The sequence below is a fragment of the Genypterus blacodes genome, unplaced genomic scaffold (assembly GCF_046128005.1).
Source record: "Genypterus blacodes isolate CSIRO-AG114 ecotype Tasmania unplaced genomic scaffold, CSIRO-AGI_Gbla_v1 ptg000064l_1, whole genome shotgun sequence".
NCBI classification, from domain to species: domain Eukaryota; kingdom Metazoa; phylum Chordata; class Actinopteri; order Ophidiiformes; family Ophidiidae; genus Genypterus; species Genypterus blacodes.
The window spans coordinates 1,725,507-1,744,428 of NW_027466876.1; the positions used below are offsets into that span (position 1 = coordinate 1,725,507).

At 41.3% G+C, this 18,922-nt stretch overlaps 1 protein-coding gene across 2 annotated transcripts in view; it reads left to right on the top strand.

Moving 5' to 3' along the window:
* Positions 1-18,922, top strand: part of LOC143004113 (exostosin-1-like) — a 216,886-nt gene that overhangs the window by 182,470 nt on the left and 15,494 nt on the right. For both annotated transcript variants that reach the window (XM_076155004.1, XM_076155005.1), the window contains 5 exons: positions 524-642; positions 1,054-1,149; positions 7,453-7,542; positions 12,649-12,809; positions 13,376-13,547. In XM_076155004.1, the coding sequence (XP_076011119.1) occupies positions 524-642; positions 1,054-1,149; positions 7,453-7,542; positions 12,649-12,809; positions 13,376-13,547 (638 nt within the window). The remainder of the gene's footprint in view (positions 1-523; positions 643-1,053; positions 1,150-7,452; positions 7,543-12,648; positions 12,810-13,375; positions 13,548-18,922) is intronic.

An 18,922-nucleotide genomic window follows, 5' to 3' on the forward strand; every position in this document is an offset into this window, starting at 1 on the left:
GAATAGAAAATCATCATGTAGAAGCTCATATACAAGGAATTGATAGGATTCTTTGGCATGAGCTCCAGGGCCATATTCCAATTTTAAGATACACTGGAGAGCATTCATGTAATTTAAAGTTTGGTTCTGCTTGGTGAATTATCCCTGTTTCCTCTTGTTTTGTTGATTTGTAACAGGAACCACTAACAGACTCAGCTCAGCTTTACTGTGTGTTCAGTTGTTAAAAAAAAAGAGAATTACTCCTTACAGCAACAAATCAGCATCATTCACAATTCGGCAAAGCGACACGCAAATCAAACCGTTCGCTCTTGGATTAGGCATGTTCACCCACGCTCAGTCATGTGTGGAAATCCTGTCAGAAAGATGGATGAGGGCTGCACTGCAGGGAAGTCCGTGTCCAGTTAAGCGTAATGGAAGTTTATGGAGAGCTACTGTATATCTGCAGAAATCCATCTAAAAAGAACCCCAAAACCTAAATAGAGTTTACCCATGACAACTTTATCTAAAATGTGTGTTTATTCAGGTAAGAGCCCATCCCAGCAGTTCACAGCAGTGATCCATATGGTTACGCCTCTGCAGTCCCAGATCACCCCTGTGGTGAAGCTCATCATCGCTGTAGCCAAGTCCAAGTTCTGTGCACAGGTGAGACGCACACAAGCAGGTCATGTGTTGGTGGATCCATTTTGCCTCCTTTGTTCTCATTCCTCCTCCTGTTCATTTTCTCCTTCTTCATAAATCTTTGTACACGTGAGACTGTGTCACACCCATTCTGCCATCTTTGTGTCTTTTGTATATCTGGATCATTACTCCTTTCATTTTTTGGTTTTGTCCAAAACCTTTAATCCTTTATCTTTTAATGATCTTTAATTTTTCATTTCACTTCTCCTCTTGCAAAATTGATGCAGTTTGGCTGAAATTAGTTTATCCCACTTGTCCCAGTTGCATCCCACAATAACTCATTAGGTGCTGTTAATGTAAGAATCGATAAGAGACGTGTTTAATACTCTTGAAGACTAACATGCATCTTTTGTGATCTGTGCTTTGTCCATGCAGATTGTGGTCTTATGGAACTGCGACAAGCCTTTAGCTCCAAGAAACAAGTGGCCGTCCACCAGTGTGCCTCTCACTGTCATTAAAGGACAGACCAAGGTAACAGCCGCCGGGATTAAACGTGAATTATGTTTTTAAAGGTGGGTTTGTTTCCTATTATTCAGCCTAACACTGTAAAAAAAAAATAATGAAAACAGGTTTGTGTAGTTTTGGAGCAAAGGTAAGGGGTTTGATGGCAGAAGACCTCTTTAAGCTGCTTGACCTTGTGACATCTTGAAGGGTAGGAAAGTATGTGTTCTATAGCGAGGAGTCAAAGTGAGGCGTGTAACAAGAATCTGCATTAATCTCGAATGAGGAAACTTAAAGATCGCCATCGTCGACCGATTCAAATAGCGGAATACCACAGGATTCTGTATCCTGTGGAGGAATTCTCCACTGTTTTTGGAAATTAATTAGACCCCTGTCAGTGTCAGATGACCCAAGCCTCACACAGTACAGTACAGTTAGTTATTATAGTATTAAAAGAAAAAAAGACATCAAAGCTCATTGAAGCTGAAACCCATCAGGCCGTTTTAATATTGCAATTTGCCACAGAAGAATAAAGCCTTTTATTCGCCTCCTAGTTTAGTGAGCATGTCTGATTGTTTGCAGCCATGGACAATCCTTGAACAAAATGCTCCCAAATTTGGGGGTCTTTTATTCCGTTTCCTCCCTGCTTGGGTCCTGCTGGTTGAGGTGTTTGAAAGCCTGTGCCAGCTCAACCTTTGATGTTCCATATCTGTAACTGTGACCGTTTTCACCCCCTAAAAATCTTCAGAAATTCAATAGTTCTGTTTCATTTTGCCATTTTGGTGAAGGTGGAGAAGCTTGAAACTGAATTGAGACCAAGTTAGAGGTGCTGGATGCAAACTGTGGGAATTATTACCACAAGTTTCTATAAGTCTAATGATTTGTTAAAGTTTAAGGAGTACACAAGAATGCTCACATTGCAGTACATGAAAATCAATGTAAAGCCTACAGCACTGTGTGGGTGTGACACGGTGCTTGTTTGACATCATCCTTGTTATATTGTTACACCCACATAGATGGATTAATACCTCTGCCAAGGAGGTCATGATTTCGGCCACGTCTCTCTGCCTGCCTGCTTGTAAGCAGAATATCTAAAAACTTAACAACAGATTTCATTGAAACTTCACTTCTACCAATTCTGGTACCGGCTGGCCTGATGGTGGCGCTGTAGTCACGGCAACCAAAGCTGAGCATCCACAACTTCAGCAAATAAAATGAGACATCATTAGATCTAATGGTGACGCTGTAATAGCCACCTTTACTCTATAGCCTATGACCTTTGAACTGTGAGTCATAGCATCAAAATGATTGTTTCCCTGGATTCCTTGGGTCCACACTCCGACATAGGCCACGCCCATTTGTAGACTCACACACTGAGTCACTCATTTCCTGAACTGCTCACTCACTCTCTCTCTCAGTGGAGCCTTTCTCTCTTTTCTGCAGTCATCTCTCTCGCTCTCTCTCTCCCTCTCTCTCTCTCTCTCTCTCTCTCTCTCTAATAATAATGCTTTCTGAACTAATTGCCTCTGTTTGTTTTCTTGTAAATTAGCCCCTCTTGAAATACAAAAACAATGTTTCCACTGGTGACAGTAAACCATTTCTCAAAGGCTGTGTGCGCTCGCGCGTGTGTGTGTGTGTGTGTGTGTGTGTGTAGAGAGAGAGAGAGTGAATGAGTGTTCCTCTATCAAACGGCGTCTATGGTCCAATAATTACTCATGAGGTATATTGTAGTGCAGCCCACTGAGGCTCTTCAGTGTGTTTCCTTCCAAGTGCTCAATGTGTTTGCTCTCACAATAATAACAGAGAGAGAGAGAGAGAGAGAGAGAGAGAGGGAGAGAGAGAGAGAGAGGGCTTGTCGTTTGTCTCAATGTAACACTGCAATTAAGTCATTTGGTTTCTGTTATGAGTGTTTCTGCATCTGCTTTATAATGGTTCTTATCTAATCTTTTATCAACCTTCATACACCCTCGGTAATATGTACTCTGCCTGTTATTTTTCTTTCTCTTTTTTCCCTCTTCTTCCTTTTTCTACCACAACATTGTTTTAACAATTGGATTTTTTTTATGACCTCTGCTGAAGAGCTTTTGCTTTTGTTTAATTGTTTGTATGAGCTTTATTCCTCAAAACGTTTAGATAAAGATAATTTTGTTTCTTTCTGAGAATTATTTAAGAATTCCATTATGGAATTATTTGGAATTATGTCTTCGCCTTTGTGGGGTTGTTTTTGGACCTTTTGTCAAGTTCTTCAAACATGATCAGCCAAACTTGATGAAAGTAAATATCCTGCAACAGACCATCAATGTAAAACCTTCTGTTTCTTGTTCAAAATAACATAATCATAATCATGTTCTCTAGTCTTGTTCAGCTTTGATGGTGGTATGTGCTCTAAACAGTGCCCTTCTAATTTCTTCGTTCAATCCTTGTCTTCCTTATTTACATGTTGTTAACCATCATTTATGATTGTGTATAACACGACTTCAACAATAGCTTTCATCTTCAGAGAAATGAATTACTCCGCCGCAGCTTCTCGTCGTGGCCTTTAAAATCTCATTTTCAAAAATAGGTTGCTCATAATAGAGACACGCTGAGCTGTTGTTTCAGTGAAAAGGGTCACAAACCCATGATTTCTGTGGGGTTTAACTAGCTTCATTCTGCAGCAGCTTCAAGCTTCTGGCACATCACAGAAGCTCAAAGTCGATCAAACCCCAGTGACTGTTGTTTGCGACGTTCAATCAGTAGAACATATGAACATAAACACTTCAAACTGAACTATATTCCTCCTGTCACCTGATAACATGTTGTAAGAATGCAAATGAGAGATTTGGTGAAGCTTTGTTTGATCACAGCCCGCAAGTCATTTATGCCATGTTCATTGAATTTATCTTTTAATTTGATATCAACAACAACTTTTTGATTTCAAATTGCTTATGTACACCGATATGCTCACATTGCATTTACATTGCTGTGCAGTTGTGAATCATTGGTCAATTTAATCAAAGGAATAAGCTATTGGCTCCCTGCTATCAATGCCAATATGTTGGCTATATCTCACCATCATCAATCACCTGCCAATATGCATATCTCGCTCTCACACCTTGAATTTGATATTGACGGGTTAATCTTCAACCATTGATCCTGACTCCTTGGGTATGCATTTAAATTAAACCCAAGGAACATAAAAGGGAACAGTTCAAAGGTCAAGTGGGATCCAATAGTCGAGCCTGGTTGGACAGAATGTCGGGTCAAAAAGCTTAGAAAATAATTGACTTGTCTTGACCTTAACTATCCTTCCTGTATTTCGTTCTCATGTTAATAGGAATTAACTCTTTATTCATTACCATTCTGAGCCTTAGATTTCAGGTAAAAAAGATTGATGATGCTGGGAATGATGGTTTTCCGAGGAGCTTTTAACAGGTGCTTCCAAACCCTCCTCCTCTTCCTCACGCCCATATTGATTCATTTTGAGCTCAGATGGTCCATTTCTCCCGTAGCACACGTTTATATATATTGTTCGATGATATCACTGCAGATAGCAGAGTGAACTTTGACTTTAAAAACATAATTTACAGGCATCTTGATGTATCAGAGAAGGCGAGGGGAAGGCAAGGCTGGATATATCTCCAAAGATTCCCCATGAAGTGGCAGGAGTGATGTGCAAAGGTAGGGCGACTGAGCAGGTAGAAGGAGATTGACAAAGATAAGGTTGGAGCCATTCAACCGCCTTGGATCTCAGTGGGAACTAAAGGCCGGTTTATGGGCTGGTGTTATATATAAGCCTGACCAGGGGGCAGAGAAGCATTGACACCAGCCAGGAGGTGGAGGGGGCGGGGGTCAGTGCTGTTTACTGCTGATAGGCAATAAATCAGGTCAAGTATATTTCATTTTAACTGTTGTAGATTGAATGTTTTCCCCAAAGATTTCATTATTTTCCTTTGTTGTTTATTGTTTATTGTGAGTTGTAGCCAATCAGGAGTCACCAGATCCATTGAAAGTAATTATTGGATCTTGAGCACAGACGAAATAATCAGACAAAATAATCTAAAGACAATAGAATTTGCAGAGTTCTTAATTTTAAACATGTACTCATATTTGCAGCGTCTAACCATTGAAATTGTCCAAGTTTGGCCCAGTAAGAACAGCAATCAGAATGTTTATTATCGATCTTTACTGCCCTCTGGCTCCACAAACGCCCGAACTGCGCACATTCATTTGAAATGTGTGTGACATGGCGTGTGACCCTGCGTGTAAATGTATCCTTCTCATGACGGATAGCATCATGAATAAGATACATTCCGTTAATACACACCATTAGCTCAGGATGCATGTGATTATCAGCCATGTTCCTAATTTACTGCAGGCAGTTACACCAGGCTGCTGCTTTCCTTATGCCTAGCTGAAGCTGTGAAAAGTTTCGGCGCCGACCACTGAGTGATTGTTACACTGCAACATCGTCCTCCCGGCTGAACTAATTACTCACTGATTATACAGCATCCATCCAAACAAAATGCCTGATGTGCCAAACTCTCGTTGCCATCAGTGATTTAAGAGGGGCCGTAAAATAACCAAAGGAATCTGTGTTGATTTGTGTTAGTGCATTCCTTTGATGTTATGCTTAATTTCTTGAAGAATTCGCAGTCAGCATCTTGCGGCTCATTAAGCTGAGATGGTAAGAGACATTAGCCTCGCGGATATTTGTGGTCTTACTAAAATAAGCCTCTTACCATCATCCCCAGGGTCTAAACATTCTCTGCAGTGACAGCGGCCACAATAACAAGGAGGCTGATTTCAATAACAAATTCCTGGAACCAAAATGTCAATGTAACACACACGACAATATCTACACGCAAATCAGTCCGATGAGTCCGTTGAGAATCGGCAGCTAGTCTGGATGTTTTTGGAATGTTTCTTTGTGGATCTGTTTGTTTAGTTTCTAACCTGAGCTGAACTCACTCCCACTTGCTTCAAGTTCTTTCTCTTTCTCTTTTCCCTCACAAACACTTAAATAATTCACACTTTAATTACAAGTCAATAACATCATCAGCAGCCGTCTCTTGCCTAATGGATCAAGCCCGACTGCATTCTGTGTTAGACTAGCCAGTGAATTGATAAAAGCCCCCTATTAAGTCAGCCAGCTGATCAATAAACACACGACAGGGTGTCACACCAACACGTTTCCTTGTGTGCTTTGTTATTTCTTTGAGTGTATGATGTGTCCTTGCTCTCTTTTTTTCTTTTAATCAAATTAACATTTTAACACACAACTTTAAAAATCAAGGATGGAAAGCAGAAGTGCCTCCAGCTGACAGCCCGTCACATCATCAATATTTAAGCACAGTTTTAGACATAGACGTCTCGCACGCTCATTGCCACAGGGGGCGCTGCACGTCGATACTCCTCAGTTTGATGAACGAGGCGGCCAATGCGCTGAAATTACCTTTCAATGTTCCTCATGACAGAACACAGTACAATAACATAAAGGCTGGAGACATGTAAAAAGTCAACAAATTGCACAAAAAAACTTTTAGGGCTCATTTGAGATGCATTCTGTTATTCATCAGAGAGTTTTACCGGCTAGGATGGTGCAGTGCTCCTGTCATCTGATGCACAACTTCTCTACATTACGCCTGTGTGTAAGTGTGCTTGATGCACTTTACCGAGGCTGAAACTGTCACTCCGGTGTTGCCGCGGCAAAGCAGGGACACTTTATGCAGCTTTGATAAGGAATGATTTGAAAAGGAAGAACAAACTCAATCCGAACTGTGTTATTAATGGTCTGCGTTCCTACTAAAGCCAAAGATGGGTTACATTTTCCTGAAAGAGGAATGGATTTACACTAGCAGGATAGGTGAGACTTCATGCCTGCATAGTTGCCCAAATAGAAACTGGTATTGGTGTGATTTTGCGGCCTGTGAGTTTTGTGACGACTGAGATGAATATATTTATCTTTAACGAGTGAATGTGTTAGAAAGGGAAGAATTAGACTCACAGGAGAGGTCTGAAGGAAATTGATACTCAACTCAATCTGTAAACCGTAATAAGCTCCTAAACACTTTGAATAAGTAAGTCATCTACATGGGAGATCTGGTTGACGGCTATAGCAGGGCCGTGATTCAACCTGATTCCCCAAATGGGATTTAGAGACTTACAGACGAGGATTAATTAGACATAAATCATCCCCAGAGTGTATAAGAATGAATAGAGTATTATCTGGCACTAAAATCTCCGTTTAAATATCGTTTTATATTTCTCTACTCAACAAACCAAAATCTTGTGTTCACTGATGCGCTCTAATAGCACTTCCCTGCCTCTCTCTCTCTCTCTCTCTCTCTCTAGACAATGAGCAGTCGTTTTTTCCCTCATGAGATCATCCTCACCGATGCCGTGCTCAGTCTGGACGAGGACTCGGTTCTCTCAACCAATGAGGTGAGTCGCCGATGTCCCACCGCTCGCAGACCGAGACGCTGCGGTTTTAGCCACCGGTGAACTGAGACACTGGTGGGGTTTTATTTTTTACAAAATGAGGTGAGATGCAGCAGTCTGATGTCTTACATGTGTGGTGTATGTGGCTGTGCTGGCTAATTATCATGATCAGTGTCATCAGAACAACACACTGGTTATGCTGGCGGGCGGGGCCAAATTTGGATATTAATAGAAACCAAACTTCTTCATGAGGGAGAAAAAGAGTAGACATACTTTTAAACCTTATTCCAGCTTATTGCTTGAGGAAAGCCATATTTGACAACACATTCGATTCAGCATATTTGTTTTATATCTTAAAAATGTGTCTAGAGGGGATCTGTGAATGAACAACAAAATGTGGAAAAAGTCAAGGGCTCTCAATAACTCTGCTAGACTCCACCAAGGAGACGGCCTCAGGAAATGTATTTCTAACTAAATCCAGTCTGCGTGGCTTTATGTCAGTCAGTGGCAAAAGGTGGTGATGTCTCAACATTTTATCGATCTTGGATGTCAGTCCACACAAATCCGTCCACAAATACCCACAGTGTTTTTGTCTCATTCTGTCTGTGCGGCAACCACTCATGTAAACTTTAGCTTTTTAGTTTATTTCCTGCACTCCACCCCTGTTTTATGTTAATTAATGATATTTGAGTATGAAACCTGACTGTAAAAATCTGTACTCTCCTCGTTGATGTAGAACTCTAGTCCTTGTCAGATGAGATAATACTCAGTTAAATACTTAATCAATGTATCAATCAATATCAATGCGACCCTGCTACTTCTTCTAAAAATCCTTTTTGAAAATATGCTTAAATACAAAAAAATCTGTTGAATTAGACTTATAATATAATTATTCATACAACAAGCGCATAATGGAAATGTACTTTTTTTTAAATCAGTGACAGATAAGAATAATTGTCTGTTTAACAGTCAAGAGTTTTATGAGAGCTTTTGCCGCTGTGTGAAAACAGAGCACCTTTTTGATTAAAGTCTCACATCTTACTTGAAAGAGACGATGGGAGATTCCCCTGTGGTGTGTCGCCCTGACGAACAAATGAGAACAGGTGAATTGACTAAAGCGATGTCATGAAAGCTAATAACCTGCGTTCCCTTTTCTAATGAAAACTCCGACATGTTTGTGCAGTCAAAGGTCAGAGCCTGAAGGAAACCACTAGAATATCAAACCAGCAGAGACACGAAACCTGAAGCGCAGAGTCGAGACCAGTGCTGTTTAGTTTGAGAAACAATAATTAATGCAATAAAAGTACCAGTTCATTGACTGAAACTGACTATGGATTTGAAACCAACCTGTTTAATGTTCCTAATGTAACATTGATTTGTGTTGTAGGATACTTTTTTTTATTATGTCTGTTTGAGTTTTATTTCTTTTATGATGCAGCATCATCGTAACAAAACTAAATATGGACATTCAATATGTACCACATCGGTTTAACGACCTAAGTTAGATCGTTTTTAGAAAACAGATCATTTGTTAAAGGTCAGTATATTAAAAATAACTCCTTAAATGTTCTGGTTAGAGCATAAAACATGAATCTATACTGCTGCATTAGAGAGAGATATGAATGTGTTTACAGACTCTATGATCCTGCTTGAGGTAGCTTAGCAGCCAGGTGTGCGTTACCCAGGTTACCTAATTAACCTAAATGCCTTTCACCTGGAGGCGTCCGCACACATATGAAGAGCGTGTGCATTATTGTCTGATGAAACCTGACACCTCACATGTCTCACCTACAGAAACCCACTTACCTTCAACATCCACCAGGTAATTAAGAGAAATCTGTGAAATTATTCAACGCGTTTCCCTGTCAAATGTAAATTACTTGTTATGTCGCTACAAGTCGCGACGAGTTCCAGACGTTTCGATTCTTAGCTCGTCAAAATCAACAAAGACGTGGTCATTTCTCCTTCAGGGTTCTCCACGAGTCTGAGATGCGCTTCCATAATGGATCGTGAGCCCAAATGAGCCCGGGAGATCCACTATATCTTCAAACTCTGATGTTTTATTGATTGGAGCGAGTCGACGTTAAGGATTCCAATTACACTTTATGGCGCAACAATACGACTGAGTTTGTACGACTAAACTTTTATGGGCTTGTGCTTGTTTTATGAAACGAGGACAGAAACATCGTGGGATGACAGACAGGCGAGAAGAGGGGGAATCATAAAGAGAAGCACTGGAGTGAATCTCAGTTCTGCTCAGTAACCCATTGCTCTAATTGCCCTTTAAACATGGTGAGGGGATTTATTGAAAGGAGATGAAATATGTCAAGTGAGTGGAAATATGCAAGAGATGACATTATACTTTTAATAGGACTTTTCATGTTATAATACCTCAGAAGAACAGCTGTGCCAGTCTCCTAATTGCATTGTTTCAGCTCATTAAATATATGATTATTCCACAAAGAGAGATTAGAGAAGGGAATACGATGGGGGGGGGAGCGTAACTGACGAAGCTTTTGTCTCGCTGGGCAGTCAAGCTTGCCGCTGTTTTGCCCTTTGGAAGACATTTTCAATATGCTGAATCAGAATATAATGTTTCCAACAGGAATGACAAAATTGAGACCCTGTTGTCACAGATTTCAGAGGCTGCTGCAGTTTTGTTTGTTTTAGTCACGAACAGGGTAGAGGACAGCATTTCCTCACGGATATTCTTTGCATTTCTCTTAAATTTACAGTTCAGATTGTGATTTCCAGAAGGCCAGATTTACACTGACCTGAACTACACCCATGCGACCTACTCTTATCCTACACATTACATGTTTACCTGTTGATTTAAAGGTGTTTAGGTTAGGAACAATGAAGACCCCTAGTGTATATAGTACTTAATCTTCCAGAGAAGTATGAAGATCTGGGAGGTCCACTATGGAATTTAGCTGGGAATGATCTGATCCGGACTCCAGCTCTGTTCTTAGTATTTTTTTCCATCTAATCCAGCTAAATCCTCTTCTTTTTTTACTTATTTGATATTCTACATACGAGGGGTTTAAGTGCAGCACAGGAGCCACGGGAGCCGATGAACAAAGCTGTAGGGTAAAGTTAGTATTTGAGGATGGTGGAAGGTTATAAGTGTTAACAGATTGAAAAGCTTCTTTGGGAGCGAGCGCAGTAGGGGAATTTGCAGTCGTCCAGGTGAGAGGTAACCACACGCACGCGCGCGCGCGCACACACACACACACCCGCGCACGCACACACACCCGCGCACGCACACACACACACACACACACACACACACACACACACACACACACACACACACACACACACACACACACACACACACACACACACACAGAGAGAGAGACCCTGGTGAGAACGGTTATAATTCAAAAGATGTTGCAAAGTGCAAACCTGCAGCAGTCAGCTGTAAACCTTAGTGCACAGCTGGTCGTCCTGGGTCATGCCGAGTGTTTTGGCCAAACCCATCAAAGCCACTACGCAGCTGGACACCAGCTCAGTTTATGAAACGTTTCCCCTCCACGTCTAGATGGAAGATTTTTCTAATGGAGAAGCGAAAGCGGTGCACCGTATTTTCGAGTGCGAATACGACAGATTGAAAGCAGCTTTTGGCGATACATTGGAAAAGATGTCATGCTGATGGAAGTATGGACTCTGAGATGCGCAGCCTGACTGCTTTTCCTCTCAGCACATAGAACGTGTTAAATCCAAATGTCGGGAGAGATTTGTAACAGATCTATTGCTGGATTGACCTGGTGCTCTTAGGATCAATTTTGGCCTTGAAAAATCTATTAGTATGTATCCCACACACAAACGCACTCACAACCACACACACACACACCTTCAGCTTGAAACAGCATCCTTCTATTTGCCAGCCATATCAAGCCTCTGTTGTAAAGCATAATTAAGACAGACACCGTATGAGTGGAAAGAAATCTGGGTTCTGTCACTTTCCCTCACACACTCCTCTCTTTATTAGTCTTTCTTATTAGTGTTTCGCAGGCACCCACACACACACGCCAACATGCACTCACGCACACACGCACACATCTGCATTCTAAACAGCCTTTTAATCTCTGAAGGCAAAATTATATTTGCATGATATCATTAATCCTTTCAGCACAGCTGTTGAGACATCCGACACATCACACACACACACACTTACATCCTTATACAATTACACACACGCAGCTATCACGTCCGTTCATCGGGGGCTACACGGGGAATGGCAGCAGCAACCTTTCCCTCGGCTTAGCATTGGCACTTTACAGTAATTGCTCACGCGATTCCTGACAGAAGCCGCAAGGTATCGCTAAAGAACATTTCACTCTGCACCTCCCCCCCCCCCCCCTACACACACACACACACAAAAACACTGTCTGCTCTACCTCTACCACTCTGGTAATTAATTTCCTCCCTTGGCTCCTGAAGGTGTGTGTGTGTGCGTGTGTGTGTGTGTGTGTGTGTGTGTGTGTGTGTGTGCGTGCGTGTGCGCGTGCGTGTATTCCCAATTTCATTATGCACTGATCCCCTTGTTCTTCGGTGTGTCTCGGCGGTATGTTTGAATTCAAAAGAGGCTCTTTCCCAGATAGCGCAAACTCTTCTTGTTCAAGGACAAGGAGCACTCCACAAAAAAGTCCAGCAGAATTGTCCTCTTAATTGGGGAAGAGGTAAGCCTGAGCGGGGTGCAGCGGAGGAGAGACACCAAAGGGTGGGATGGTTCTGGCAGGATTCAATTCTGAACCTGCAGGAAGGATTTACAGCTCAGGAGGCGCCGACTCAGCCCACGAGTGTATTAGAGAAACACGGGCACACGGAACTGCTGCAGATTTGATGGAATCCAGCTGATTCCAACACATTTCCAGCGACGTCACGCTGTCACGCACTGTCCGACCAGGCATCTTTTATAATACATCCCCGGAACAAAGTGTTAACATGTTAAACCCAAACTAAGACGAGCACCTCACCCTCCCCGCAGCTGTGATCATTAACTCTGGCTGCAGGCAGTGTTGAGCCCACTGACCGCTTGGTTTTGGGTTTTGTGATATAACAGGATAACCTCTCACTATCTGTCCTTCCTCCTTCTCTTTCCAGGTGGATTTCGCCTTCATCGTGTGGCAAAACTTCCCAGAACGCATCGTGGGTTACCCGGCCCGGAGCCACTACTGGGACGGCTCCAGGTCCCGCTGGGGCTACACCTCCAAGTGGACCAACGACTACTCCATGGTCCTCACAGGAGCCGCTTTCTACCACAGGTATAAGTGTCACCTCCCACCAGTTGCACTTAAGCTTCACTGGGGCAATAGAAAAGAAATTCAATACACTCTCCGCCTCTCTGTTATCTTATGAGACGACTGTCAGAAGCGCAGTGCTGTGAAGAAAACGTCTAACTAAAGTACTTATTAAGCCGAGCGGTAAATTGAATAGGGAAGACTGTTGCTCTCCGGAGGGATTTGAGGCATCTTGTCACGCAGATAAACAGCTCTCTTTCTCTCTCTCTCTCTCTCGTCATTGCTCCTTGTCCTATTGTTAGGACACTCAATGCAACACTTTAGTCCTTTTGAATCTGAGACGCCTGTTTGCAGAAAGAAAGAGAAAGAGGGAGAGAGAGGGAGACGGAACAGTAAGAGGAGAAAGGGAGGAGACAGTAGAAAGCGCCAGACAGGAAAGTCTATTTGTGTGTGTGTGTGTGTGGCGGTGAGGGATGGACCGTAGACCTTGGCAGGGAGGTAACAGTGTTGACATTGATCTAGTTACCTCATGCGACACAGGAACCATACAGAGTGAAACAAGATTGAACTCACTTCCTCTTTCATTCCAGGTATTACCACTACGTCTACACCCACTACGTCCCGGCCAATCTGCTGAGCATGGTGGACCGCATGGCTAATTGCGAGGACATCCTGATGAACTTCCTGGTCTCTGCCATTACCAAACAACCGCCAATCAAAGTCACGCAGAAGAAGCAGTACAAAGAGACCATGATGAGCCAGGTGGGGCTGTTACACACACTCTTACACACACACACTGGGTGCTAGTTGCTATTCCATGTGGCAAAGGCTGGAGCTTTTGCTGCATGGATGAGGGACAGACAGGAGCTTGAGCCTCCCGCGTATTATCTTACAGGTGAAAGAAAGGTGGATGACACCATTTGAGGCTCTGCAACCCTCCTCAGCAGATTAGAAACATGGGCTTATGTAAAAAGCACTTGTTCTCCGTGTCTCCCCTCATAATTTTGTACAACACTGACCAACTTGTACAAATACTTAAATCTAAGTCTTCTACGCTATAGGCGGTGATTCGAGGGCAATGATTTCCAAAGCACCAAGCATGAATGAGATAATCAAATTATACATGCAAATGACCTGCAGGCACACACACACACACACATGAAGGCACTGCTGTGGATTCCAATTTATGTCAGTGTTTGTGTTCAGATCTGTATGATCCTATGAGGGTTTCTCTAAGGGTCATAAGTTTATTGTCTTGTGGCGTTTTCTCTCCTTCACTCTTTTTTTCCGAAAAGAAAATCGGTGAGATCCTCCCTGCGCTAGACGAGGAGCAAAAGTGGGGAAGCTTCAGGCTACACACAGCCCTGACCTTCTCTGTGGGAGATCGTTCTGTGTGTGTGCGTGCGTGTTTACTTGTGCGTGTGTGTGTACGTGTGCGTCCAGCCCTATGTCAGGTTCTGATTGATGGCCTGACCACAGGCAGGACGATGACTCGGCACTATGGACTCGGTGATTAATGTCTTAATTGTGAAGGCACCACGGCAAACTTAGATTTATGCCACCTCCCCTCTCTCTCACTTCACTGCTCTCCTTCTCTCACATCCTGATTTGTTACCTTGCATCCAGCAGAGAGGCGTTTAACATGGAAAAGTGTGAAGAAAGTCACTTCTTTCAGGAAAAACTGTGCAATGTTTTGGGAGTCTTGACTAACTGCTGGTATAAATATGTGACAGGAGCAGCGCTCACGTTAGTTCATTTGTCATCGATCGCTGTATGTCTGTGAACCCAAATTGGAAGCTGCCTTGTTCACTAATACCTTGCTAAGATGAACAACACTGCTCTGCCTCTGCACTTAATGTTTTTACTGTCTTCTGACCTTCATATTATGGCGATTTTACACAGTTTTAATGGTTTGTTAGACTATGTGAAGTTATAAGTCAGGTTAGATACAAATGTCTCATTTCCCTGTGCCATTTTACCCTGAAACATCCAAAAGTAACATTTGGCTGCCTATCCAGGCAGCCAAATGTTACTATAGTTTGTTGCTTGCACGATAACCCCACGATAACCCCATAACGTGATAATGTAGCTGAGATAATGGTGTTGGGATACTTACTTTAAATGCAGAGTGTTGTATAGAAAAATAGAACCGAAAGAAAATAGATTTTACAAGCTGTTACTGTCACCTGCTAAGTGAATGCCAAATATCTCATCACCCACTCGGAGTCATCTATCACCCTTCTCTTTTGTCTGTCCATCTCTGATAACCAAGTAAAGAAACCGAACATCACAGAACCCTCCAACACTTACTAGGCACTGTCCTTCAAAGACTGTCTCAATGGACCCTCAGCTGTTCCCTAGTTTGTTGTGAAGTGGATAACTGGGAAAAAACACATTTTCTTTAATATGATCTGGTCCCTGCAGGTGTCAGGATGTGCTCATTTGGATGTTCTCATGGTTCCTCCAATGTGGGGCTGGAGTGGGGAGTGCTGTACTAAGTATACCTCAGGTTTTCCAAAGGTCACTGATTCATTTCTCCAGATTGTCAGCTTCATACAAATAAACTGTGGTTGTGTGGTTGAGAACTTGTGTTGCGTTGCACAGGCTGGAGGCTAAATGTCAGTGAAACAAAGCAGCTGCTGGTAGTAAACTTCTCCTCAGATTTACAAATATATGAATTCAACAGAGAGAAATGTGCTCTCTCTCAAATGCAACAAATTATACCTCTAGATGATGTGGTTGCAAAATGATCCTAGTGCCATCTGGATGATGTGGTTGAAATTTTGGAGCTCTCGCACTTTCCTTGTCGAACATATGGGCTTTTTACAAAAATGACCCCTTTGGTCCGTGGTTATACTGACATTTGTATGACATGGGTGATTTCTGCCGAAACGTTGGATTGAATTTAGGGACATTTAGATCTTCAATCTAACGCACTCCCAACTGAGCTATTTCCGCTATTTCTGTTTCAATCATAGCACTCATGTGCTTTCCACCGCCAAAATATGGGCTTTTTTCAAAATGACCCATTTGGTCAATGGTGACTACAACATTTTTTCCCGAATTTGACCAAAATTTAAATTTGTCCCAAACTTGCAGCAAATGATCCTAGTGCCATACAGGTGATGTGGTTGGATTCTAGAGGTCTTGCTCTTACCTTGTCCAAGATATGGGCCATTTTTGTGACAAACTAGACATATAGACCTTCAGTAAACACCCCACTGAGCTACTTCTGTTTAATCATAGCAATCAGGCGCTGTCCACTGCCAAAATATGGGCTTTTTACAGAACTACCTATTTGGTCCATGGTTTCACTGTGGTTTAGGGAAATTGGACCAAAAAATGTATTTGCCCCAAACTTACGGATAATAATACTGGTGTCCTGTAGATGCTGCGTTTCTAAATTTTAGAGCTCTAGCTCTTAAATTCACCACTATATGGGCTTTTTAGAAAAACAAACAATTTGGTCCATGTATACACTGTCGTTTTGGGAAATTGGACCAAAAAATTAATTTGCCCCAAAGTTACGGAAAATAATACTGGTGTCCTGTAGATGCTGTGTTTTTAGATTTTAGAGCCCTGAATCTGAAATTCGCCAAGATATGGGCTTTTTAGAAAATCAAACAATTTGGTCCATGTATACACTGTCGTTTTGGGAAATTGGACCAAAAATTAAATTTGCCCCAAACTAACAGAAAACAATACTGGTGTCCTGTAGATGCTGTGTTTATACATTTTAGAGCTCTAGCTCTTAAATTCGCCAAGAAATGGGCTTTTGGGAAAATCAAACAATTTGGTCCATGTATACACTGTCGTTTTGGGAAATTGGACCAAAAATTTAATTTGCCCCAAACTTATAGAAAACAATACTGGTGTCCTGTAGATGCTGCGTTTCTAAATTTTAGAGCTCTAGCTCTTAAATTCACCACTATATGGGCTTTTTAGAAAAACAAACAATTTGGTCCATGTATACACTGTCGTTTTGGGAAATTGGACCAAAAATTAAATTTGCCCCAAACTAACAGAAAACAATACTGGTGTCCTGTAGATGCTGTGTTTATACATTTTAGAGCTCTAGCTCTTAAATTCGCCAAGATATGGGCTTTTGGGAAAATCAAACAATTTGGTCCATGTATACACTGTCGTTTTGGGAAATTGGACCAAAAATTTAATTTGCCCCAAACTTATAGAAAACAATACTGGTGTCCTGTGCATGCTGTGTTTCTAAATTTTAGAGCTCTAGCACTTAAATTCACCAAGATATGAGCTTTTTAGGAAATCAAACAATTTGGTCCATGTATACACTGTCGTTTTGGGAAATTGGACCAAAAATTTAATTTGCCCCAAACTTATAGAAAACAATACTGGTGTCCTGTGAATGCTGTGTTTCTAAATTTTAGAGCTCTAGCACTTACATTCACCAACATATGAGCTTTTTAGGAAATCAAACAATTTGGTCCATGGATACACTGTCTTTTTGGGAAATTGGACCAAAAATGAACATTGCCCCAAACTTACAGAAAATAATACTGGTGTCCTGTACATGCTGTGTTTTTAGATTTTAGAGCTCTAGCTCTTAAATTCGCCAAGATATGGGCTTTTGGGAAAATCAAACAATTTGGTCCATGTATACACTGTCGTTTTGGGAAATTGGACCAAAAATTGAATTTGCCCCAAACTTATAGAAAACAATACTGGTGTCCTGTGCATGCTGTGTTTCTAAATTTTAGAGCTCTAGCACTTAAATTCACCAAGATATGAGCTTTTTAGGAAATCAAACAATTTGGTCCATGTATACACTGTCGTTTTGGGAAATTGGACCAAAAATTTAATTTGCCCCAAACTTATAGAAAACAATACCGGTGTCCTGTAGATGCTGTGTTTATACATTTTAGAGCTCTGAATCTGAAATTCGCCAAGATATGGGCTTTTTAGAAAATCAAACAATTTGGTCCATGTATACACTGTCTTTTTGGGAAATTGGACCAAAAATGAACATTGCCCCAAACTTACAGAAAACAATACTGGTGTCCTGTAGATGCTGTGTTTATACATTTTAGAGCTCTAGCTCTTAAATTCGCCAAGATATGGGCTTTTGGGAAAATCAAACAATTTGGTCCATGTATACACTGTCGTTTTGGGAAATTGGACCAAAAATTTAATTTGCCCCAAACTTATAGAAAACAATACTGGTGTCCTGTGAATGCTGTGTTTCTAAATTTTAGAGCTCTAGCACTTAAATTCAGCAACATATGAGCTTTTTAGGAAATCAAACAATTTGGTCCATGGATACACTGTCTTTTTGGGAAATTGGACCAAAAATTTAATTTGCCCCAAACTTACAGAAAATAATACTGGTGTCCTGTACATGCTGTGTTTTTAGATTTTAGAGCTCTAGCTCTTAAATTCGCCAAGATATGGGCTTTTGGGAAAATCAAACAATTTGGTCCATGTATACACTGTCGTTTTGGGAAATTGGACCAAAATTTTAATTTGCCCCAAACTTATAGAAAACAATACTGGTGTCCTGTACATGCTGTGTTTTTAGATTTTAGAGCTCTGAATCTGAAATTCGCCAAGATATGGGCTTTTGGGAAAATCAAACAATTTGGTCCATGTATACACTGTCGTTTTGGGAAATTGGACCAAAAATTTAATTTGCCCCAAACTTATAGAAAACAATACTGGTGTCCTGTGCATGCTGTGTTTCTAAATTTTAGAGCTCTAGCACTTAAATTCACCAAGATATGAGCTTTTTAGGAAATCAAACAATTTGGTCCATGTATACACTGTCGTTTTGGGAAATTGGACCAAAAATTTAATTTGCCCCAAACTTATAGAAAACAATACTGGTGTCCTGTGAATGCTGCGTTTCTAAATTTTAGAGCTCTAGCACTTAAATTCAGCAACATATGAGCTTTTTAGGAAATCAAACAATTTGGTCCATGGATACACTGTCTTTTTGGGAAATTGGACCAAAAATTTAATTTGCCCCAAACTTACAGAAAATAATACTGGTGTCCTGTACATGCTGTGTTTTTAGATTTTAGAGCTCTAGCTCTTAAATTCGCCAAGATATGGGCTTTTGGGAAAATCAAACAATTTGGTCCATGTATACACTGTCGTTTTGGGAAATT